Source organism: Danio rerio, chromosome 7 (genome assembly GCF_049306965.1).
Source record: "Danio rerio strain Tuebingen ecotype United States chromosome 7, GRCz12tu, whole genome shotgun sequence".
Taxonomy (NCBI): domain Eukaryota; kingdom Metazoa; phylum Chordata; class Actinopteri; order Cypriniformes; family Danionidae; genus Danio; species Danio rerio.
Window position 1 is genome coordinate 1,957,501 of NC_133182.1, and position 26,596 is coordinate 1,984,096.

Genomic DNA, 26,596 nt, shown 5'->3' on the forward strand with positions numbered 1-26,596 from the left:
GCGCGCTCTATTGTGCAACTTCATTAATATTCATTTGTGTCACCGTGTTTACACCACAAAGACGCCACGTTGTGTTGGCAAAACAAGCGTGAAGTGTTGCTTTTATAGTTTGCTGCCGTTAAGTTTCGTTTTCATTTTCTCTCTGTGGGAGCTTATCTGGATCACGTGTGGATTAACGGTGTACGCGACGCTCGACAACAATAACTTACGTGTCTAAGGAGGATTATTGTTTACCTGAGAGCTGTTCTCATCTGCAAACGCTGAAATCTGGATTTGCTTGTAGTATTCTCTCCATAAAGACGCGGCTCTAGTTGCTGGCGATTGTCCTGTCTCTACAGATTTGGTAAGTGAGCGACCAGTGCTCTTTGTTTATTCAGTTTGTTCATATCGAATTAAGTTAACTATAGCACTGAGTGCAGAAATGTTAGCACCACATTTAGTGACCGGAATAACACACGCGGCTTTCTGACGCTACCTGCCGTGTGCATCTAAGTTTCCGGGAAATGCGGAGTTTTTTTTTCTCTCATTAACACACGCGGCTTTCTGATGCTACCTGCCGTGTGCATCTAAGTTTCCGGGAAATGCGGAGTTTTTTTTCTCTCATTCGCCGTGCGGTATCAAACATTGCATGAAAAATACACGCTTAGAGCAGATCCTCGAATCAAATATCGCGTTTGTCGCGAGGGGCATGAATGAATTCCCTGAATGAAACTGCAGTTAAAGTCCAACATTTATTAATTCAGCAAATAATTCGACTACAGATGTCCATGTAGGTTAAACACCATTGCTTTCTCCTGTCTGTGTGGGTGTGTATTTTGACTCTGAAACTCGCGCGTGCACAAATAGACACTCCCACACCATCCCACTTTAGTTCCTCCGACACTCCCCCCTAAACAGAGCTGGACACGCCCACTTTTCTGACTTTTTCGAAAGTAGAGGTGTGAAAACACCCTGCTGAAACGAGGGGGTTTCATGGCCCTTTAAAAGTGGTAGGCTACTGTTCTTAAAAAGTAAAAAAAATATCTCCTGTACTTAAATGTAAAGTGTTAACTATAGTATCCTATTCATCAAAGCCTAGAAATGCTGCTTGGACCTCATAAATATAGGCTAAATGTCATCACATTCATATATGAACTATTTTTGATACATTTTAAAAATATGTTGCATGTACATATGACATACTACATTACTCGTGTGTACCACTAGAAGGAAGCCCACGTATCACAGTTTGAGAACCACTGGTATATAGAGCTGCACGATTCTGGCTAAAAGGAGAATCGAGATTTTTTTGCTTAAAATAAAATTACGATTTTCTCACGATTCTGTAGATGTAAAATAAAGGTATGGTCAAAACAAACATATGGCACAACATCGGTAATAATATTATGTGGTCTACTGGCTTCTATAAATAATTCTATTCTACTTATAATATTTCTGATGTTGAATTATTATGTTTGAGATATATGCTTGCAATCTGTCATAAAAAAATCAGACGTTTGCCATTATCAGATTATATTCAACAATATATAGGCTAGAGTAGTTATACTGACACTGTAAACATTTATTTTCATGCACAACTGTGGGTTCGCTATGAAAGAGAAAAAAAACATATCAAACGCTTGTCGTAATCATAACTCTACAATGCGATATGATCATTTAAATGAAGTGCACACTTTCGGTCTCATTCTGACTGCTAAGTGCTTGTTCATACTTCGCACGCGGCTCCCAAACGATCCCTCTGTGCCACAAACTGAATATTATTTACAACTGGATTACCTGTTACTCGCAACATATGCAGGTTCTGTTCACTAAAGTAGACTCGCGCGCGCTCTCTCTATAACAGCTCACGGTCAGCAGCTCACCTTTAGCTTAATGGGGCTAGTAATATTGACCTTTAAATGATGTTTAAAAAATTAAAAACCGCTTTTATTCTAGCTGAAATAAAACAAATCAGACTTTCTCCAGAAGAAAAAATATTATCAGACATACTGTGAACATTTCCTGAATCTGTTCAACATCATTTGGGAAATATTTAAAAAAAGAACATTTTTAATTCTGACTTAAACTGTATGTATATACACTAATACAGTGGTTCCCAAAGTGGGGGTCGGGACCCCCCGAGAGGTCGCGGGGCAATGAAGGGGGGTCGCCTGGTGATTTCCAAAAATCTATTTATTTTTATTAAACCATAAGAATTAACATATTTTATCCATAACTATACTGAAAATAAAAATAGTTGTTAATAGTTACTATATACTATATAGTTACTATAGTAGCTTATAGTTACTAGTTCTATTGGATTGCGACCCCTGGGGTAATTACATTATATTAAAGGCAGCAATAGCGTCGGATGCATTTTGATTTTATAACATCAGGTTATACTTTCTGGCACATTTAAAGCACTGACACAAATTTAATTGGTGTGTCTGCGTCATTGCATGCAAGGTTTCTGTATTTATAACCACCTCAGAGGATATTGGGGGTCGCGAGTCACTGGAATTGTTATTTTGGGGGTCGTGGGCTGAAAAGTTTGGGAACCCCTGCACTAATACATATTATATGCATCTGTGCTTTTGTTTTTGCTTGTTGTTTTTTTCTGACTCTGGCTGAACACTGTTGAGATGTTACTTGTGAGGTCATCCGTGTATTATGATTCTCCTATTTTTGCTATAGACCAGCTAGAACCAGTTTTTAGGTTCAGTATTTTGCGACATGTTTGAACTCCATTTTGTTCTGTTTCTCTTTTTCTCCCCTACCTCCCTCTCTCTCTCTCACACACACACACACACACACACACACTTGATCCATCATCCACCGTTGTTTCTCACGACAGTGTTCTGTATAAACAAAGCGTGCTTTATGTTGAATAACAGTAGAAGAGCAGTGTTAATTTGTCACACACTGTCAGATGATGTCCCACAGAGCCATAAAGCGCTGACGCAGCAGATTCAAGCGCTGATCTGAGCAAAAACGAGCTCTTTTAGGGATTCACACTCGTACACTGAACGCACAGATTCCTCGTATTGTTCAATTAGTGGTGCTCTGTTAAGCTCATAGGAGTGTGTTTTGGTTGTTTTCGTGCATCATCTGATAGTAGAATGATGTTGTGTGTGTGTGCTGCACGCGTCGTCAGCTGAGTGACCCCCGGGGACTCCGTCCTGATGGACTCCCAGCAGCCGGCGGTGCGGGACGCTGCCATGGCCTCCTCCGTGCGCTTCACCGTGACCCCAACCAAAGCGGAGGATCTGCCGGACACGTCGCCGGACATCAGCGCCCGCTCCAATGCCAGGGTCCGCTTCGGCTCCAGAGAGAGTGTCAGCGAGGCATCTGGGGCCTTCAACACCTCCACAGGGGCTGAAACACCGGACCGCAGCCACGAACAAGGTGAGACGCACCTACTGCAGGCATTTCTGCTGATAGAAAAGAGTGTTCATATTTATTTAGTTCATATTGATTATACGCTGTATATGCAGCAGGGGAAATTTCTAAAGGTGCTGTTGACTTGAAATTTTCCCTGGATGTTGGCGACACCCAAAGAAATCCAGATATGCAAATAAAACAAAACTAATTACTTTACAAATGACCTTCTGTGTAGTAAAATGAAATGATGCAGGGCAAAAGTATTGAACACATGAAAAAAGGGAGGTCTAGTTCAGCAGTGAGAGCCCAGACAGCAGCTGAAATCTCTCTTGAGTAACCGTCTGCCCTTCCTCAGTGTAAATGAACATCAGCTGCTTCAGTTTAACATCTACATCAGCAGAGGATGAAGATGAAACCATTTCAGCAAGATAATGATCCAAAACACAGCCAAAGAGACTCTCAGATGCTTTCAGAGAAAGAAAACCAACCTGTAGAATGGCCCAGCCAATCACCTGAGCCGAATCCAATAGAGAATACAGAATAAAGCTCAGATTTGATAGACGAGGCCCACAGATTATCCAGATTTTGACACTCTCTGTTTTCTGATGTGTTCAATACTTATTCCCCCACTCGTATTTGTATATATTAGGCATGTATTGGTATTAAAACCCAACTAAACATACAGTGATACACCCTACTATGATCTGAACCAGGATACTCTCATATTGTTATTGAAGTAATAGTGATGAGAATGCTCAATGACACAAGTATGCATAAACAACTAAAATAAAACTAACTTCCATAATTAATGCACACAGTTTTACACACTAACCTCATTTGTTTTTTTAGTTTTGGCTTCATTCGGTTATATTTTTACCAGCTTTTTAAGTTGAAAGGTTTCTGTTTGGCAGTTGTAGTTCAGCCTCAGAATCTATTTTAATTACTGTAAGTGCTAGTCAGTGCAGCGCAGTGTTCGGCTGTGAGGGTGGGACTCGGAGTCTGCAACATCATCATCTAAAAGGGGAAATACCCTTCACACAAACGCTTTAACACACTCACACACACACACACACACACACACACGCACACACACACACACACACAGAAATCTTCTCATTTCAAGAGCTTCATACCTGAACAGCACACCTCAGGGAAGAATGCAGTGACGCAATAACAGTGTGTGTGTGTGTGTGTGTGTGTGTGTGTGTGTGTGTGTGTGTGTGTGTGTGTGTGTGTGTGTGAGAGTGCAAAAGGGAGTGAGTGGCTTACCTTGGCTATAGTTACGCGCCATTCACACGGGGCGTCAGCTTCAACGCTTCCCATTCACTTTGAATGGGTGATGTTAGGCATTGCCGAACTGCATTGTGGATCCGTCGGCGTTGCTTCAGAGGTGTTATAATGTGTGCATAATGTGATCATTATTAGCAGTATTATTGATTATCTGCAGATTTATATCTGCTTTAATAAACACAAGTGTAGATGTGTCCAGCTGTGGGGTTTTGGAGATGTCTGCATCAGCATATGGGGATAAGAACAGGACGTGTGTTTGGATATAACTCAGTTTTCTGATCACACTTTATTATTATTGTTTATTTATTTCTCTGCTGGAGATCAGAACTGAATCTAGAAATAGTTCAGACACAAATCTCTGCTCTTAACAAAGGAGATTAAACATGTGGGCTGATGGATGTTACCACCGTTTCCTCACTCCACCAAAGTAAAGGAGTAAAGTAAAGGAGTAAAGTAAAGCGGCTGAATGGAGGAGGCTTGTTCTTTATCCTTGCGCTGCAGATGCTCTGTTCAACTGTTTTCTCACTAGTGAAGCGTTCAGTTTTTACACTGTGACAAAGCCACCATGTAAATATTAAATGCACCATGGAGCGACGCAACTGACTCTTAAAGGGAATGAGAGACGAGACTCTAATTGGTTAATGCACAATATGCTCAAAACACACCCAGAACTCATTAAGATTATAAGCACAGCCCTGTTAGACCATGCACCAGGTGCAGAGCGGATTTCTCCATCCTTAATATAGTAAAAGTGGATTCAGACAGAATGGTGCCCGCTGGGTCTTAAAATGTCTTAAATTTCAAAAAGATTATGCCTTAAAGTTTTAAATTCACTGAAATATGGTGTTGTAGGTCTTAAATACTTTTAAGCAGGTCTTAATTTGTATTTTTCTGTGTAAAGCTACCCAATCGATACACACAATCCATCTGAAATTTACCAATATGGTTTAATTATCTTCTTTACCTCCTTACAGTAACATTTCTTTAAAAGTTCTTCGTGCATTTGTTCATAAATGTATGCTGTGGATAAAATTTAGTTTATTATATTTTTTAAAACTCGTCTTTAAAAAAAAAAAAGGTATGGTAATAAAAAACGTCGGTTCATTCTGCTGTGGTGACCTCTGATTATTAAAGGGATTAAGCCGAAGAGAAAATGAATAAATTGTAATAAAAATGATGCATTTAACTAGAGTTTGCTTCTTTGACACATTATTTAAAATGTGTTGCTAAGAAATAACTGAACTTTTATTTTAATGGGGCAAGTAAGAAAAACAATCCACTGGCCATGACAAAAATACTTAGCATTTTGCCCTCTGAAAGTCGGAAATTTCATTCATATAGTCTTTAAAAAGTCTTAAAATTTGACTTGGTGAAACCTGCAGAAACCCCGACGCCCCATTCACACGGGGCGTCAGCGTCAATGTTTCCCATTCACTTTGAATGGGTGACGTCAGGCGTTGCCGAACTGCATTGTGGAAGTGTCAACCAATCAGATCGCTGTATGCAAATACACCAGCTAGACAGTGGCCTATTGCTGACTGAATTTCATTGGCTGACACTGCTATGACGATCGCGTCAGCCCCAACTTCAGACACGCCTTCCGTCAAGCGTTGACGCTGTAGTCCCGTGTGAATGGGGCGTGAGACATGCCCTTAATGCTTTTGCACCATGAAAGCTTTAGACTTTCCACCTAGATCATTAAAATAGAGCCCTTTATCTCTATTTGAAAATAACTCATAATGTTAGATGATGATTCTGCAGTGGGAGTGCATCTCCATAAATCCAATAAATCTAATTAGTAAATTTCTCCAACATATTTCCGCAGTTGTTCTGTGATATTTGCTGGTCATTTCTCTATGTGTTGTGAGTATTTTCATGCGAAATGATTTGAAAATAAAGTCAAGAAAAATATACAACAAAAATACATGTTTATTATGTCTTGAGTCTCACAGTATTTAAGTTCAGTAACTGAATGATAAACATAAAAATAATTCAATAAAAATAATCATAGTTAGTCACAAGTAGTACGATTCCTTATACCTGATGCATTTAACATCATTTTTTAATCACAGGCATCAAAAACACGTGCACATGATCAATTTTAATACAAACCCTACATTGCACATATCCTACGATGTATGACTATTGTGAATGAAGAGACTGCCATATCCATGCTTAAACCATATATTGTGCAACCCTAGTAAACACACACACACAGGTTTGACTTGGTGAAACCTGCAGATTATTACACACACACACACACACACACACACACACACACACACACACACACACACACACACACACACACACAGAAGATGTTATTAGACTTGATTATTAGATGATAGTTGAAGCTGAATGTGTATTTCAGGAAGCAGAGACAGTCAAGAATAACTCTAGTGGAGTCTTTAAGTTCATATTTACAATTATGTTATATATATTATATTTATTTATTTATTATTATATTATATATATTATATTATATTAAAATTATTATAAAAATATAATATATAAAATGTATATATGGTCAATTCCATGAAAATGTCAACCTTATCATGAAAAAATAAACTTTTGACCAAAATAACAAAACCTATTTAAATTTGCTCATTAAGGTCTATATTTTATTGTAATGATGTGCTCTTGTTGAATTTTTAAGGAAATTGGTTTGTTTATCCATGAAATATGAGGATTGTGCCAATGGTAAATTTCATTATAATCCAACCACATTTCGTGCTTTAAAAAAGGGATTAAAGACTCACCTTTTCCATGCTTTATGTTAACAGTAATCATTCTGCAGAAGGATTGGAGTCTGTAGTATAAATAATTACCCTTACTTTTTCATAACATTACTGCCCTTTTGATTTATGAGCTACATATTTAAGACATCACGCAGCTTCGGTCACGTGTCACGTCCGTAACGATTTAATGAAAAAGTTTATATTGTGGAATAAATATTATAACAAATAAAATGAAACTTTGTATACAAAGCCAAAATATGTCCATACTAATTATGATCGCCAACTCATCTCAGGTCTTTGCTTTAAACAACTACAATTTTGCGTTACGGACGTGACCATTTTTGAACTCCTTATTAATATAAGCCAATGACTAGCGCATATTTGTTCATTATGATGCTGCATTACAATTACTGACTTACATTACATAACATCCATATGTTATATCAAGAACTGAACATTTCAGTTAGCTATAAACCATTTTAGTAACATTTCAAAAATAAATGTTTAATAAAGAGAACAACATTTTACATGCCATAATCTTGGCGCATAATCTTGGTGTTTTGGCGATGCAGCACCTTGTGTTGAAGCACTTCTTGTTTCTTTTGTAGATAGGGTAACTGACCGTCAAACAATAGATCAAATAGTTAAGATACAATTTATGCCAAACTAGGAATGCTGATTTCGATTCATTTTGCCAATCAACAACCGCTCGTTAAGCGAATATTAACCGTTAACAGATTAATATCAAAATATTATTTAATAAAAAAATTGACGTGCCTATTTTGTCTGACACATTAAATATTGCATTTTAAAATACTGATTTAGGTTATTTTAACATGCAAACAGCATACAGAAGGAGCATCTTCACTCACCTGCAGTGTTTTTTAGCAGCACAGAATAACTGAATAAACTAACAAAAATAATTTAATTAAATCCTGCTCTAAACCTTTTTACTTAAATGACAAATTAAGATTACAAAACGAAAACATTGACTGAATGCTTTTTAAGAATCGGCATAGACTGTTTGTCCAATAGTGTTTTTTTTTCTTCCGTCAATTCAAAAATATTAGGCTAGCTCAAATAGATTGCTTTACGGAAAAAATCCATTCAATTAATGCTCCGCTGTTATAATATTACAAGCCTGTCAACATTTTAATAGAAGTCATTTTAAAGATTATGTCTTAATTATGATTTATTAGCCTATTTCCTCTGTCTTACTTGCGGTTCATGTGCGCGCGCGCGCTGAGTATAGTGAAAGATAATGACAATGAACCATAAGGCTTTGAACCTATACTTTTTGTTAAATATAGGCTAAGGATATAACAATTTTGTTATTTACATGTGATACTGTATTAATTTGCATACATGTTTTATAAGCTGTTGAGTTTATGACGCGGCTCCAGGCTGCACAGACGACCAGCATCAGCGCTGGTTCGTCAACTCCTGTCAACTCCTGTGTCAAACTGTGGCCAGAATATCCTTCTTTCATTTTGCTTCTTTGGCAAAATACATCTGTAAGCACGTGTTTGCACGTGTTACTGTTCTGCGAGTTAACAAATATGTGTTGCTCATAGAGGCCGATCACAACGAACGCGCTTTTTCATTCCAGAGACGTGAGGCGCTCCGCAATGCATTTTATATTAAAAAGAAAAAAAGGAGCACGGTGCTCTTTTGTATATGTCACTATTGGTAACAACTGAATCAGCTGGTCTATTGTGCGCTAATGTTGCTGTCAATTTTGTCATAATTTAATTTTTAAAATAATATTATAAAATTCAAGATTTGTAAAGTCATACAACTTTGGATGACTTAAAAGAGCGACCACAAGTCTCTACTCCGTTATTAAAAAGTTCGCCGTATCTTGACAACACACTTTGTCACCTCAAAGGAAACCCCGCCTCTGCTTTCATTTGATTGAAGAATGAAAGACGCCACTGAGGTAACATGCTTTTCCTCTGGAGCTCACAAAGCGGGCAATGGCAAAACTCGAGGCGCGCATGCAGGGCGCTAAATCAATAACCTCCATGCATTTGGTCTTTTGCTCAAAATGCGCACGCCGTGGGTCAGGCTGCAGGCACTTGCACTTGCTTTATCCAAAATCTAAGCACTTTCAAAGCTGGAAAATAGGCTATAGCCTACATTAAAATGAAAACATTTTCAAAGATTTCAAGCACCCGGCAAATGTGCTTGAGTGCTTATTAAAATAATTTTACAGGCGGCAAAATAAGAATAAAATCTTGATATTGATCTAAGCTTTAACTACATTATAGGAGTATTTAATTTATTAGTAAATCGATAGCACCTGCAGCTGTAATGTCATTCAATATTTTACACAATCGGTTATAAACTATAGCCTAAAAATATAAACATTATAGTCATCCATCGTACATGCCTGCAATTAATGGCTATTTTTCACAAAACCTTTCATAATAAAGTTTTCTCTCTCATCCTGGTCCTCTGTTTAATTTTTTTCAACCTGTCCTGAAGTGACTGCCGACGAGAAAAAGAAAGCAAGCGCGAGTGGACAAATTAAGCTATTTATTCAATCGACTAACACATTAACTAGAATAAACTAAAATAAACTTTGTCAAATATAATACTGCCATAACTGTGACACAACTAGATTTTGAATATTCGCCACGTAGACACGGTCTTGCGCACTAACAGTCGGGCAATGATTCAATTCAAGTTTGTCTGGAAAGGAGCCCGATAAATATAGGCCTATTATAGCTGATTTTGTTTATTATCAATTCTATATTACTCAGAGAATAAAAGCACCATGTTAGCATGCACCACTGTTTCCGAATTGAGTTTTGAACATTCGAACGTGCGTTAACCTTTAACAACACACATGCCATAATACGAATTAAATATAACAAGGTGATATCTATTTAAGTTTGATAAATTGTGCAACCTTACCATTCAGATGTTTCAGAGGTTAAAGTTTATTTGTTTACACACCCAACAGATATCCACAAATAGGTCTTTTGTCAAGTTTTGAAAGCATTTATCTGATTTTCATAATGTGTCAACTGTCAATTTCAGAGCAGTCACGTCCGTAACGAAGACAAGTCACGTCCGTAACGATAGTTTTTCCTCATTAATGCAAAAATGAAAAAGTAAATAAAATGAATTATATATGTCCCATGCAGAGCCAACCCTTATCCTTTTGACTGTTATAAATATTTTTGGCTTCTGCATTTTTATTCACAGAATTTTAACCAAGTATGTCAACTCACAAAACTCATGTCTTTTTTTTGTCACGTCCGTAACGCATTCATTTTGCCGTCATTTTAAATATAAAACACCTGCATAGACTGATATTTTTTTGATGCCTAAACTCCATGGTTAAGGGGTAATAAAAATATAAACAGATATTTCAATATTCTGTTAACATATACATTCTCCGAGTATATACGTTTCATTTTTTTTCTGCAAATGTCACGTCCATAACGCTGGAATCAGCCATATACAAATTAATATATAATTATATATTATATATTATTTATATTTATATATATATATATATATATATATATACATATATATATATATATATATATATATATATATATATATATATATATATATATATATATATATATATATATATTCTATTATTTTTATTATATATTTATATATATATATATATATATATATATATATATATAATATACTATATATATATATATATAATATATATATATATATATATATATATATATATATATATATATATATATATATATATTTATTCATTATTATATTATATATATTATATTATATTAAAATTATTAAATAAATATAATATATAAAAATGTATATATAAATATATATTATATATTATATTATTTTTATTTATTATTATTTATATATATATATATATATATATATATATATATATATATATATAATAWTATTATATATATATATATATATATATATATATATATATATATATATATATATATATTATATTTATTATATTTATTATTGTATTATATTAAAATTTATTTATTATTATATTATATTAATATATTTTTTTTATTTATGATATTATATTTATTTTATTTTTGTGTTATTCAGAACTGTTTCGTTAAATGTTTTGTTTTTTAATGGCAGAAGGTTTGTCTCAGAGATGCAGATGTACTGCTGTGTGTTATGGACTGTGTGTTTGCACAGAGTGTGTCGTTATGTTAAAGTGTGTTGCAAGGCAGAAATTTCATATATGTGTGTGTGTTGGGGAAGTGAGAGTGTGTGTGTGCTGACTATTTTCTTCTGGTGACGCACTTTATTGTCGTGTGATCCAACATAAGACTGAGATGCGTCCACATCTGCTGGACTGAAATACACATTTATAATGACTATCGTTTATAACAGTGTATAATGACTGATTGTTTTCTGACAGGTTTCTCAAACACTTATACTGACCTATAAACTTGTATGTGTGTGTGTGTGTGTGTGTGTGTGTGTGTGTGTGTGTGTGTGTGTGTGTGTGTGTGTGTGAGTATGCTTGTGTATGTATTTGTGCATGTTTGTTTTTGTGCATGTATTTTGTTGATTGTGTGTGTGCATGACGTTTATGTTTTTGAGTGTACGCATGTCTGTGTGTATGTGTTCATGTGGGTGTTTTCGTGTGTGTGCGATTCTGTGTGTGTTTGTGCATGCATGTGTGTTCATGTGTAGGTGTTTCGTGTGTGTTCATGTGTATGTGTTTCGTGTGTGTTTATGTGTTTTTTTGTGTGTGCATATCTTTGTGTGTGTGTGTTTGTGTATGTGTGTGTTCATGTGTTTGTTTTTGTGTGTGTGCGCATATGTTTGAGTGTGCACGTGTGTGTTTATGTGTATGTGTCTGTGCACATGTGTACATGTTGTGCATGTTTTGTGTGTGCATATCTATGTGTGTGTGCATGCGTGTTCATGTGTGTTTTCGTGCGTGTTGTGTGTGTTCATGTTTGTGTTTGTGGGTGTGCATATCTGTGTGTGTGCGTGCATGTGTGTTCATGCGCATGCATTTTTGTGTGTGTACGTGTGTGTTTGTGTGTGCATTTACACGTGTGTGTTCATGTTAGTGTTTTTGTGTGTGTGCATGTGTGTTCATGCGTATGCATTTTTGTGTGTGTGCATGTGTTGTCTTGTGTGTGCACATGTATTTGTTTGTGTGTGTGTGTATGTGCATGTGTATTCATGTTTGTGTTTTTGTGTGTGTGCATGTGTGTTCATGTGCATGCATTTTTGTTTGTTTGCATGTGTTTTCGTGTGTGTGTGCACATGTATTTGTTTGTGTGTGTGTGTGTGTGTGTGTGTGTGCACGTGTGTTCATGCGTATGCATTTGTGTGTGTGTGTGTGCATGTGTTTTCGTGTGTTCACGTGTATTTGTTTTTGTGTGTGTGTGCACGTGTGTGTTCATGTTTGTGTTTTTGTGTGTGTGCATGTGTTTTTGTGTGTGTGCATGTGTATTTGTGTGTGTGTGTGTGTATATCTGTGTGTTGTGTGTGCACGTGTTTGTCTGTCTGTGCATATGTGCACGTGCATGTTCATGTGTTTGTATGTGTGTACGTGTTTGGGTTTTCGCATGTGTGTGTTTGCGTGTGTGTGTGTGTGCATGTGTATGCTCTCTTGTTCGTGTTTTCGTACGTGTGCATACCTGTGTGTGCGTGTGTGTTCATGTCTATGTGTTTTCGTGTTTGTGGGTATGTGTATAGGCATGTGTTTGTGTTTTTGTGTGTGTTTGTGTATGCATGTGCACGTGTTTGTGTTTTTTATGTGTGTGCATATGTGAACGTGTGTGTTCATTTGTTTGTATGTGTTTATGTTTTCGTGTGTGTGTGTGTATGTGCACATGTTTGTATGTGTTTGTGTCTTCTTATATATGTGTGTGTGTGTGTGTGTATCAGGTGATGGTGGAGTGAAGCTGTCCAGCGTCTACATCAATAACTCTCACGCTATGGATGACGATGATTTCTACGACAGGAATCTGGCTCTGTTTGAGGTTTGAGCGCTCGCTGTTTCCTTACGCTGCATCTCAATCTCTTTACCATGAGCCTGTTAAAACTATTTCATCACATCTTACATCAAGACAACAGAGCGACCAAGATTTGCATCACAATTAAGCATGTTAAAAGTGTTCATGGCTGTATTTAATTTAGTAAAATTGTTAAAAAAAATAAAAGTATTGAATACAAAACCTGTTAAAATGCACATTTACAGCTGTACTAGTGAATTTAACTTAGTCACAATTAAAAAAAGAGCATTTTAATAATATGTTTACATTATTAAAACCTGTTTGAACATTTTCCTGTATTATTTATGATGATTATTTTGTTGTCATTATTTTATACTCGTTATTTTAAGGCTGTAATGTTGTCTTTAGAGTGAAATAAGGCCTGAGGTGACCGTTATCCTGTTTATGAAGTCATTCTCTAGCAATGATGAAAGGTGTGTGTGTGTGTGTGTGTGTGTGTGTGTGTGTGTGTGTGTGTGTGTGTGTGTGCGTGTGCGTGTGTGTGTGTGTGTGTGCAGGAGGAGATGGACACTCGTCCTAAAGTGTCGTCTCTGCTCAATCGTCTGGCAAACTACACAAACCTCACACAGGGAGCGAAAGAGCACGAAGAGGCAGAGAGCATCGGGGAGAAACGCAAACCCAGCAAGGTGAACACACACACACACACTGACATACATAATCACATTCAATGAAAGACACGCACACACACAGACATACATACACACAGACGTACATACACACAGTCAGAGAGAGAGGCACACAGACACACACATGCACCCAGACGTACAGACACACACAAAGAAAGAGACTCGCACACAGACACACAGATACATACATACACACGCGCACACATACACATAGACACACACATTCAGAGAAAGACACACAAACACGCATATGCACACGTACATGCACACACAGACACACATTCAGAGAAAGAAACACACACACACACACACATGCAGATACACACATAGACACACACATACACGCACTCGGATAGACATGCATGCATAAACACAAACACAGACACACAAACAGAGACAAAGACACACACAACAAATACTCAGTTGGGGACACACACATGCACACAGATGTACATACACACACAAAGAGAAAGAGACTCACACACAGAGACACACATACACACACACACACACACACACATACACACATACGGACATAAACTCACACATTCAGAGAAAGACACACACATACACACACACACACAGACAGACACAGACACTTACTTTCAGAGAAAGAGACACAAACACACACAGACACACAAACACACACAGATACAAAGACACAAAACAAATACTTACCTGGAGACACACACAAACACACACAGACACACATTCAGAGAAAGAGACACACACACAGACAGACAGACATGCATACACACACACACACACACACACACACACACACATTCAGAAAAAGAGACACACACAGACACAAATACAGATACACACACACACATACACACACATTCAGAGAAAGAGACACACACAGACACAAAAACAGATACACACACTCACAGACACACACATACACACACATTCAGAGAAAGAGACACACACAGACACAAAAACAGATACACACACACACACAGACACACACATACACACACATTCAGAGAAAGAGACACACATAGACACAAATACAGATACACACACACACAGACACACACATACACACACATTCAGAGAAAGAGACACACACAGACACAAAAACAGATACACACACACACAGACACACACATACACACACATTCAGAGAAAGAGACACACACAGACACTAAAACAGATACACAGACACACACATACACACACATTTAGAGAAAGAGACACACACAGACACAAATACAGATACACACACAGACACGTGGACACACACATACACAGAGAGAGAAAGACACCTCACTCAGTCTCACACACACAGATCAGAGGCCTGCGTGACTGACTGCTTCCCCCTGCGTGTGTGTGTGTGTTCAGTCTCCTCAGATGGGCACGTTCATGGGTGTGTACCTGCCGTGTCTGCAGAACATCTTCGGGGTGATTCTGTTCCTCCGGCTGACCTGGGTCGTGGGGACGGCTGGAGTCCTGCAGGCGCTGTGTATCGTCTTCATCTGCTGCTGCTGCGTGAGTCACACACACACATAGATGCACACACTCACATACAGACACACACACACACACACACACACACACACACAACTCTGCATTTTTACTTTCTAAAAAAGCTTTGAATATTGATTGTGTGTGTGTGTGTGTGTGTGTGTGTGTGTGTGTGTGTGTGTGTTCAGACACTGCTGACTGCAATATCTATGAGTGCCATCGCCACTAATGGAGTGGTTCCAGGTAAGCCGTCTCTCCTGTATCGAGCAGAAGCTGTAGTGTAGTGTGTGTTGTGTTGTGATGTTGTGCGGTTTGTTGACGCTCTCTCTCCTGCTGTTGTAGAGTTAACATAGTGACTAACACACACCTGTTGGTATGTATGTGTGTGCGTGTGTGATGTGCGCTTGTGGGGTGTGTGTGTGTGATTGTGTGATGTGGGCTTGTGTATGTGTGTGTGTGCGATTGTTTGTGTATATTTGTGTATATGTGATTTGTGAATGTGTGTGTTTTTGTGTTTGCATGTTTGATGTGTGTGTGTGTGTGTGCTTGTGTGTATGTTGTGTGCTTTTTGTGATGGTTGTGTGTGTGTTTGTGTATATTTGTGTATATGGGGTGTGTGTGTGCATGCGCATGTTCCCGTGTCACTATGTGTGTGTCTGTGATCTGTCCTTGTATGTCTGTGTGTGTTTTTGATGTGTGCAAATGTATATTTGTGTTGATGTGTGTGTTTATGTGTGTGTTTGTATGCATGTGCATATTTGTGTATGTGTGTTATGTGTGTACATGTGCGTATTTGTTTATATTGGATGTGTGTGTGTGTGTGTGTGTGTGTGCGCATGCACATGTGCGTATTTGTTTATTTGGGATGCGTGGGTCTTTGTGTGTGTGCATGTGTGTATATTTGTGTATATGTGGTGTGTGTATTCATGCATGTTTGTTTGTGTGTGTTTGTGTCTGTATATATCTGTGTGTGTGTTTATGTATGATTGTGTATATGTCTGTGTGTTTGTGTGTGTGTGTATGTCTGTGTGTGTATATATTTGTGTATATGTGGTGTGTGTTTATTGTGGTGTGTATTCATGCGTGTGTGTTTGTGTCTGTATATATTTGTGTGTGTGTTTATGTATGATTGTGTGTGTGTGTGTGTGTGTGTATTTGTGTATATGTGGTGTGTGTTTGTTGTGGTGTGTATTCATGCGTGTGTGTTTGTGTCTGTATATATCTGTGTGTGTTTATGTATGATTGTGTATATGTCTGTGTGTGTGTGTGTGTGTATTTGTGTATATGTGGTGTGTGTTTGTTGTGGCGTGTATTCATGCATGTTTGTTTGTGTGTGTTTGTGTCTGTATATATCTTTGTGTGTTTATGTATGTTTGTGTATATGTTTGTGTGTGTGTGTGTATTCATGTGTGTCTGTGTTTGTATGTTTGTGTGTGTGTGTATTCATGTGTGTCTGTGTTTGTATGTGTGTTTGTGTCTGTATATATCTGTGTGTGTTTATGTATGATTGTGTATATGTCTGTGTGTGTGTGTGTGTGTATTTGTGTATATGTGGTGTGTGTTTGTTGTGGCGTGTATTCATGCATGTTTGTTTGTGTGTGTTTGTGTCTGTATATATCTTTGTGTGTTTATGTATGTTTGTGTATATGTTTGTGTGTGTGTGTGTATTCATGTGTGTCTGTGTTTGTATGTTTGTGTGTGTGTGTATTCATGTGTGTCTGTGTTTGTATGTTTGTGTGTGTGTGTATGTGTTATTTTTGTATGTATGTGTGTGTATGTGTGTGTAATTGTGTGTGCACGCGTGTTTGTGTATGCATATATGTTTATGTATGTGTGTATGTGCGTGCATATGTGTGTGTTTATGTCTGTATGCATGTGTGTGCGTGTGTGTGTGCGCGTGCATATATATGTGTGAATGCATATGTGCGTGCGTGTGTGTGTGTGCGTGCATATATGTGTGTGAATGCATATGTGCGTGTGTGTGTGTGTGTGCGTGCATATATATATGTGTGTGTGTGCATATGTGCATGTGTGTGTGTGTGCTGCAGCTGGAGGCTCGTACTTCATGATCTCTCGTTCTCTGGGTCCTGAGTTCGGTGGTGCCGTCGGCTCCTGCTTCTATCTGGGAACCACGTTTGCAGGCTCCATGTACATCCTCGGAGCCATTGAGATCCTGCTGGTGCGAATCTGCTTTTTTACACACACCACACACACACACACACACACACACACACATTTATTTATGCTTAGCACTGTAGACTAGACTAGAAACAACCCAAAAACTACATGAGAAGCTGAATGTGGTGTTTGTGGTTTGTGTTTTCCGCAGATGTACATTGCTCCCGGCGCCGCTATCTTCGTTTCCGACACCCCTGATGGCGAGGCTGCGGCCATGTTGAATAACATGCGTGTGTACGGCTCCATCTTCTTGCTGCTCATGTCCCTGCTGGTGTTTGTGGGAGTCAAATACGTCAACAAGCTGGCGTCTGTGTTTCTGGCCTGCGTGATCATATCTATTCTGTCCATCTACACCGGCGCGCTGGTGTCCGCATTCAGCCCGCCGTCATTCCCGTGAGTATCGGCACATTCACAAGTGCCTACGATACGATATTATCATGATATTACTATGTCATATTATCGCAATATTATTTTAGTATATCACGATACAATAGTATTACGATATTATATTATTATATCACGATACGATATTATCATAATATTATATTACAATGCCATATTACCACAATATTGTTATTATATCACAATGTCATGTTATCACGATATTATATTATATCACGATACGATAGTATTCTGATATTTTATTATAACATGGTACAGTTATATCAGGATATTATATTACGATAAGATATTATCATGATATCATGTTACGATGCCATATTATCACAATATTATGTTATTATATCACTATGCCATGTTATCACATTATTATATTATATCACGATAAGATAGTATAATGATGTTATATTATCATAACATGATACATAAATAGCATGATATTACATTAGGATATGATATTATTATGTTATATTATTATATCACGTTACGATATTGTCATGATATATTACGATGCCATATTATCACAATATTGTTATTATATCACAATGCCATGTTATCGCAATATTATATTATATTATATTATTATAACATGATACAGTAATATCATGATATATTACGATATGATATTATCATGGTTATATTATATCACAATACAATATTATCATGATATTATATTACAATGCTATATTATCACAATATTATGTTATATCATGGTGCCATGTTGTCACGATATTATATCATATCACGATACGATAGTATTGCGTTATTTTTTATAACATTATACAATACTATCATGATATTATATTACGATACAATATTATCATGGTTATATTATTATATTGTAATACAGTATTATCACAATATTATAATATTATATCATGATATGATAGTATTGCAATTTTTTTAAAACATTATACAGTACTTTCATGATATTATATTACGATAGGATATTATGGTTATATTATTATATTGTAATACAATAATATCACAATAATTTATTATTATATTACGATGCCATATTATGGAAATATTGTTATTATATCATGATACGATACTATTACAATATTATATTATCATAATATGATACAATAATATCATGATGATATACTACGATACAATATAATCACAATGTTAAATTATTATATCATGATATTATATTACGATACAATATTACCACAATATTATATTATTATATCATAATATTATATTATATCGCAAAACAATAATATGATAATATTATTTCATTATAACATGATACAGTTATGATATTATATTACGATATGATATTATCATGGTTATATTATATCACAATACAATATTATCATGATATTATATGACAATGCTATATTATCACAATATTATGTTATATCACGGTGCCATGTTGTCACGATATTATATTATATCATATCACGATACGATAATATTGCGATATTTTTTATAACATTATACAATACTATCATGATATTATATTACAATGCGATTTTATCATGGTTATATTATTTTATCGTAATACAATATTATCACAATATTGTATTATTATATTATGATATTATATCATATCACGATACGATAGTATTGCGATATTTTTTTAAAACATTATACAATACTATCATAATATTATATTACGATACAATATTATCATGGTTAAATTATTATATCATAATACAATATTATCACAATATTTTATTATTATATTACGATGCCAAATTATTTAAATATTGTTATTGTATCATGATACGATACTATTACAATATTATATTATCATAATATGATACAATAATATCATGATGTTATACTACGATGCAATATTATCACAATGTAAAATTATTATATCATGATATTATATTACGATACAATATTATATTATTATATCATAGTATTATATTATATTGCGAAACAATAATATGATAATATTATTTCATTATAACATGATACAGTAATATCATGATATTATATTACAATATGATATTATCATGGTTATATTATATCACAATACAATATTATCATGATATTATATGACAATGCTATATTATCACAATATTATGTTATATCATAGTGCCATGTTGTCACGATATTATATTATATCATATCACAATACGATAGTATTGCGATATTTTTTTAATAAGATTATACAATAATATCATGATGTTAAATTACGATACGATATTATCATGGCTATATTATTATATCGTAATACAATATTATCACAATATTGTATTATTATATTACGCTGCCATATCATGGAAATATTGTTATTATATCATAATACGATGCTATTACAATATTATATTATCATAACATGATACAGTAATATCATGATATTATACTACGATACAATATTATATTATATTGTAATACAATATTATCACATTATTATATTATTATATCATGATATATCATGATACGATAGTATTGCGATATTTTTTATAACATTATACAGTACTATCATGATATTACATTACGATACAATATTATATTACTATATCATGATATTATATTATATCGCGATACAATATCACAATATAATACTATTAAATCCCGATATGTTATTATCATGATATTATATCATGTTACGATATTATCATGATATATATTTATATGTTTATGGTGTGTTCATCCTGCAGTGTGTGTATGCTGGGCAACATGAGTCTGTCTCAGCATGAGCTGAAGGACAGTCAGTGTGTAAAGACGCTGCGCGAGGTTTTACCGCAGGACTCAGTGAACGGCAGTGAGCTCTTCAACAGCACTGCAGCGCCGCCATCGGTTGCACCACTGGAAAAAACCACAGACGTGTGGAGACTCTTCTGCAACAGCTCTGAACTCAGCGCCGCCTGTGACGAACACTTCACACACAACGAACTCACACAGATACAGGGCATCCCTGGACTCGCCAGCGGAGTCATTAAGGGTACACGCACACATATATACACAAACATATATGTACACACATAAACATATACACACACACACATTTATGCACACACATAAACATACAGACATATGCACAGAAACATATATGTACACGCATAAATATATACACACACACACACACACACGTACGTTTATACACACACATAAACATACACACACAAACATATGTGCATATATACACAAATATATATGTACATGCATAAACATATACACATAAACGCATTTAAGCATACACATAAACACACACACACACACAGACATATACGCATATATATACACAAACATGTACATACATAAACATATACACACAAACGCGTTTAAGCATACACATAAACACACACACAGACATATATGCATATATATACACAAACATGTACATACATAAACATACACACACACACAAACGCACATTTAAGCATACACATAAACACACACACAAACATATATGTACACACATAAACAAATACACACACACGCACACACAAATATATATACAGACAAACACACATGTATATTCACAGATACATATATACACAAATACACACAAACACATATACACACACGTATACTCGTATACATACATATATACACACAGTCACACACAGATACATGCACATATACACAAACCTATACTAACACATACACACACATGTATACTCATACATACATATAGACACACACTCACATACACAAACACAATTACACACAAACGTATACTCACACATATATACACACAAATACAAACACACAGACGCACACACAAATATACACAAACACACACGTATAGTCATAGATTCATATATACACACACAATCACACACATATACACACACGTAGACTTACACACATATACACAAACACATATACACACACGTATACTCACACATTCATTTATACACACAATCACACACACACACACACATATATTCACACAAATGAACACATGCACATATACTCAAACATACCTACGCAAACACGTGTTCTCACACATACCTATAGACACACACAAACACGTATACTCACACATGCATATATACACACATAAACAGACACACACACACACACACACGTATATTCACACATGAATATACACAAACACACACACACACACACACACACATGTATACATACATAAACACAGACACGCATATAAACACATACATACACAAACACACACAGATGCACACATAAACACAACTAAGTACAAAACACTTTAAACTACAGAAGTGTATTATTATTGCTAGAATAACACTTGGCAGGACAAAGGTTTTGGTTTTGTGCTAGTTGCAGTAATGTGTGTGTGTGTGTGTGTGTGTGTGTGTGTGTGTGTGTAAATGTAGAGAACCTGTGGAGCTCGTACTCTGCGAAAGGAGATGTTCTCGAGCGTGGCTCTTCTCACTCCGCCCACAAACCTGCCGTGTCCAATCACTATCCTTATGTGTTTGCTGACATCACCACCTCCTTCACGCTATTGGTCGGAATTTTCTTCCCCTCCGTGACTGGTAATCCTGCCTTTGTCTCTTGTTATTCATCAACCAATCAGTGACAACTTTTATTATAATATACCTCAGAATATTCCCTCAGTGACTGTTCATAATGATATACATTCAGCCTGGGTGATGGTATGTTTATGTTTGATAAATCGTACAGATTGCAGATTGGTAGATGTGTGTGTGTGTGTGTGTGTGTGTGTGTGTGTGTGTTTTAGGAATCATGGCGGGTTCAAATCGTTCTGGGGATCTGAAAGACGCTCAGCGCTCCATTCCCATCGGCACCATCATGGCCATCCTTACCACATCCCTCGTCTGTATCCTCTCAGTGTGACCTAGCAACCACCCACACTACCATTGTAATAGCATAGCAACCAATTAAAATATTCTAGCATTCACTTAACAACCAGTCACAATATCTTACTCTAGCAATCTACTACCTGGCATCCACTTAAAATGCCCAGGCAACTGCCTAGCAACCACCCGACAACCACTCAGAATACCCTAGCAACCACCTATACTACCATAGTAACCACACAGAAACCACTCAAATACAACCTCTGAGAATACCATAGCAACCACCTCTACTTCCATAGTAACCACACAGAAACCACTTAGGATACCCTAGCAACCAAATGTACTACCATAGTAACCACACAGAAACCACTCAGAACACAACCACTCAAAATACCTTAGCAACCACCTCTACTACCATAGTAACCACACAGAGACCACTCAGAATACCCTAGCAACTACCTATATTACCATAGTAACCACACAGAGACCACTCAGAATACACTAGCAACCGACTATACTACCATGGTAACCACACATAAACCACCCAAAAACAACCTCAGAGAATACTCTAGCAACCACCTCTGCTACCATAGTAACCACACAGAACCCACTTGGGATACCCTAGCAACCACCTATACTACCATAGTAACCACACAGAGACCACTCAGAATACCCTAGCTACCACCTATACTACCATAATAACCACACAGAGACCACTCAGAATACCATAGCAACCACCTATACTAGCATAGTAACCACACAGAGATCACTCAGAATACAACCACTCAAAATACCCTAGCAACCACCTATACTACCATAGTAACCACACAGAGACCACTCAGAATACCCTAGCAACCACCTATGCCACTATAGTAACCACACAGAGACCATTTAGAATACCCTAGCAACCACCTATACTACTATAGTAACCACTCAGAGACTACTCAGAATACCCTAGCAACCACCTTTACTACTATAGTAACCACACAGAAATCACTCAGAATACAATAGGAATCATTAAGAGTACCATAGCAACTGCTTAGCAACAATTTAGAATACTCTAGCGAGCCCTCAGAAATATCTAACAACTGCCTAGCAACCTCCTAGCAACTACGTAGACTACTATATCTACCACATATCATCCAGTTAAAATATATATTAGCAACTGGCTAACAACTACTCAGAATACCCTAGCAACTGCCTAGCAACACCTCGGAAATCCCTACTAACTACCTAGCTACCATACAAAATACCCTAGCAACCTCTCAGAAATCCCTAAAACTCCTTAGTGACCAGCTAGCAACTATTTAAATTACCCTCTGAACCATGTAGCATCTAGTTAAATTACCCTAGCAACTACCTAATAACCACTTAGAACACCATAGCAACCATCCAAAGTACCCCAGGAACCTTCTGGCACCCACTCTGATATCTCTTACACTACCCTAGCAACCAATCTGAATACCAAAGCAACCAATCAGACTACCCTAGCAACTGCCTTCTCACACAGGTGTGTGTGTGTGTGCTGTTCTTAGATCGGTGTGTGTTCCTCTCAGTTGTTGTGGTGTTTTCCTGAAGCTGTGTTCAGATCTGAGCTGTGTGCTGCTGTTCGGGGCTTGTGTGGAGGGTGTGGTGCTCAGAGATAAGTCAGTCACTCATTCACACTTATGCTCATCTTGTGTGTGTGTGTGTGTGTTGTGTGTGAATATATTTGTATATGGCTATGCGTGTAAGTTTGTATGTATTTGTGTTTATATGTGTTCCTGTTTTAGTGTGTGTGTGTGTGTGTGTGTGGGTGTGTATGTGTATATACATGTGTGCATGTGTATGTATGTGTGTGTGTGTATATTTGTGTGCATATGTGTGTTTGTGTCTTTCTGAATTTCCAGTGTGTTGGGTGTGTGCGTTTGTGTGCATCTGTAAATATGTGTGTGTGCATCTCTTTGTGTGTGTGTCTTTCTGAACTCTTGGTCTGCTGTGTGTATGTGTGTGTGTTCCTGATCTCTTGCTCTGCTGTGTGTGTTCAGGTTTGGAGACTCAGTGAAGGGGTATCTGGTGGTGGGGACTCTATCGTGGCCGTCGCCGTGGGTCATTGTGATTGGCTCATTCTTCTCGACGTGCGGCGCCGGCCTCCAATCACTGACCGGAGCTCCTCGCCTCCTGCAGGCCATTGCTAAAGACAACATCATCCCCTTCCTGAGGGTCAGCCACACACCGCTACCCAGCATGCACTGCAGCAACTCTGATGCATCTCAATGATTTCATATATTTATTTTATTATGTTACTATGATGGTTTAGATTATGTTGTGTAAATTCATCATGCTAGGGTCATTTAACCACTCACAATACTATAGCAACCACCCAGTGTACCCCAGCAACCACTCAGAATATCATAGCAAGCACATAGCACCAACCCAAAGTACCACACCTGGCAACCCCTCCAAAATCTCTAGTTACTTTCTGGACTACCTTAGCAACCACCCAGAATAACATGGAGACCAATTAGTAACTACCCAAAATACCCTAGCAACCCATCAAAAATGTCTAGCATCCACCTAGCACACTCTAACAACCACTCAGAATAACAAAAGAAACCACCGAAAATACCCTAGCAACAACCTTGGAAATCCCTCAGAAATATCTTGCAAAATCTTTAACTTCCTGGACTACCCTAGCAACCACCCAGAATAATATAGGGACCAACCAGTAACCACTCAAAATACCCCAGCAACCCATTAGTAATTTCTAGCCTCCACCTAGCGCATTCTAGCAACCACTCAGAATACCAGAGCAACCACACAAAATACCCTAGCAACAACCTTGGAAATCCCTCAGAAATCTCTAGCATAATCTTTAATTCCTGGACTACTCTAGCAACCACTCAGAATAACATAGCAACCACCTAGTAACCATCCAAATTCCCTAGCAACAATCTATCAACCCATCAGAAATCCGTAGAATCCACATAGAGTACCCTAGCAACCACTCAGAATGTCAAAGCAACCACTCAAATTATTCTAGCAACCACTTGGCAACCCCTCTGAGAACTCTAGTAACTTTCTGGACTACCCTAGCAACCACCCAAAATAACATAGGAACCAACTAGTAACTACCCAAAGTACCCAAGAAACCCATCAGAAATCCATAGAAAACAGTGTCTACCTTAGCAACTCTTAAAATATTATAACAACCATCTAAAGTACCCTAGCAATCTCTAACTTCCTGGATTATTCTAGCAACCACTCAGATTACCATATCAATCACCTACTAACCACCCAAAATACCATAGTAACCCATCAGAAATTCTTAGCAACCACCTTGCATACTCTAGCAACCACTCAGAATACCACAGCAACCACCCAAATACCTTAGCAACCATCTATCAACCCATAAGAAATCCACAAAATTCACCTAGAATAACCACTCTGAATGCCATAGCAACCACCCAAATTACCCTAGCAACCATCTGGGAACCAATCAGAAATCATTAGCAAAATCTCTAACTAGACTACCCTAGCAACCACATAGCAACTACTCTAATACCATAGTAACCACCCAAATACCCTAGCAACCATCTATCAACCCATCAGAAAACCACAGAATTCACCTAGAATACCTTAGCAACCACTTAGAACGCTATAACAGCTGCCCAAATTACCCTAGCAACCACCTGGGAACCCATCAGAAATTTCTAGCAAAATCTCTAACTAGACTACCCTAGCAACCACATAGCAGCCAATCAAATTTCATAGTTACCACTCAAAGTACCCTTGCAAACATTCAGAAA

General features: G+C 37.0%; 1 protein-coding gene across 2 annotated transcripts in view; it reads left to right on the plus strand.

Moving 5' to 3' along the window:
- Positions 1–26,596, plus strand: part of slc12a6 (solute carrier family 12 member 6) — a 56,385-nt gene that overhangs the window by 5,849 nt on the left and 23,940 nt on the right. For both annotated transcript variants that reach the window (XM_073907840.1, XM_073907841.1), the window contains exons 2-13: positions 3,134–3,384; positions 13,287–13,381; positions 13,912–14,040; positions 15,391–15,537; positions 15,702–15,756; positions 17,562–17,692; positions 17,843–18,084; positions 20,715–20,998; positions 22,362–22,523; positions 22,730–22,828; positions 24,397–24,454; positions 24,836–25,010. In XM_073907840.1, coding sequence (XP_073763941.1) covers positions 3,162–3,384; positions 13,287–13,381; positions 13,912–14,040; positions 15,391–15,537; positions 15,702–15,756; positions 17,562–17,692; positions 17,843–18,084; positions 20,715–20,998; positions 22,362–22,523; positions 22,730–22,828; positions 24,397–24,454; positions 24,836–25,010 — 1,800 coding nt within the window. In that variant the 5' untranslated portion in view covers positions 3,134–3,161. The remainder of the gene's footprint in view (positions 1–3,133; positions 3,385–13,286; positions 13,382–13,911; positions 14,041–15,390; positions 15,538–15,701; positions 15,757–17,561; positions 17,693–17,842; positions 18,085–20,714; positions 20,999–22,361; positions 22,524–22,729; positions 22,829–24,396; positions 24,455–24,835; positions 25,011–26,596) is intronic.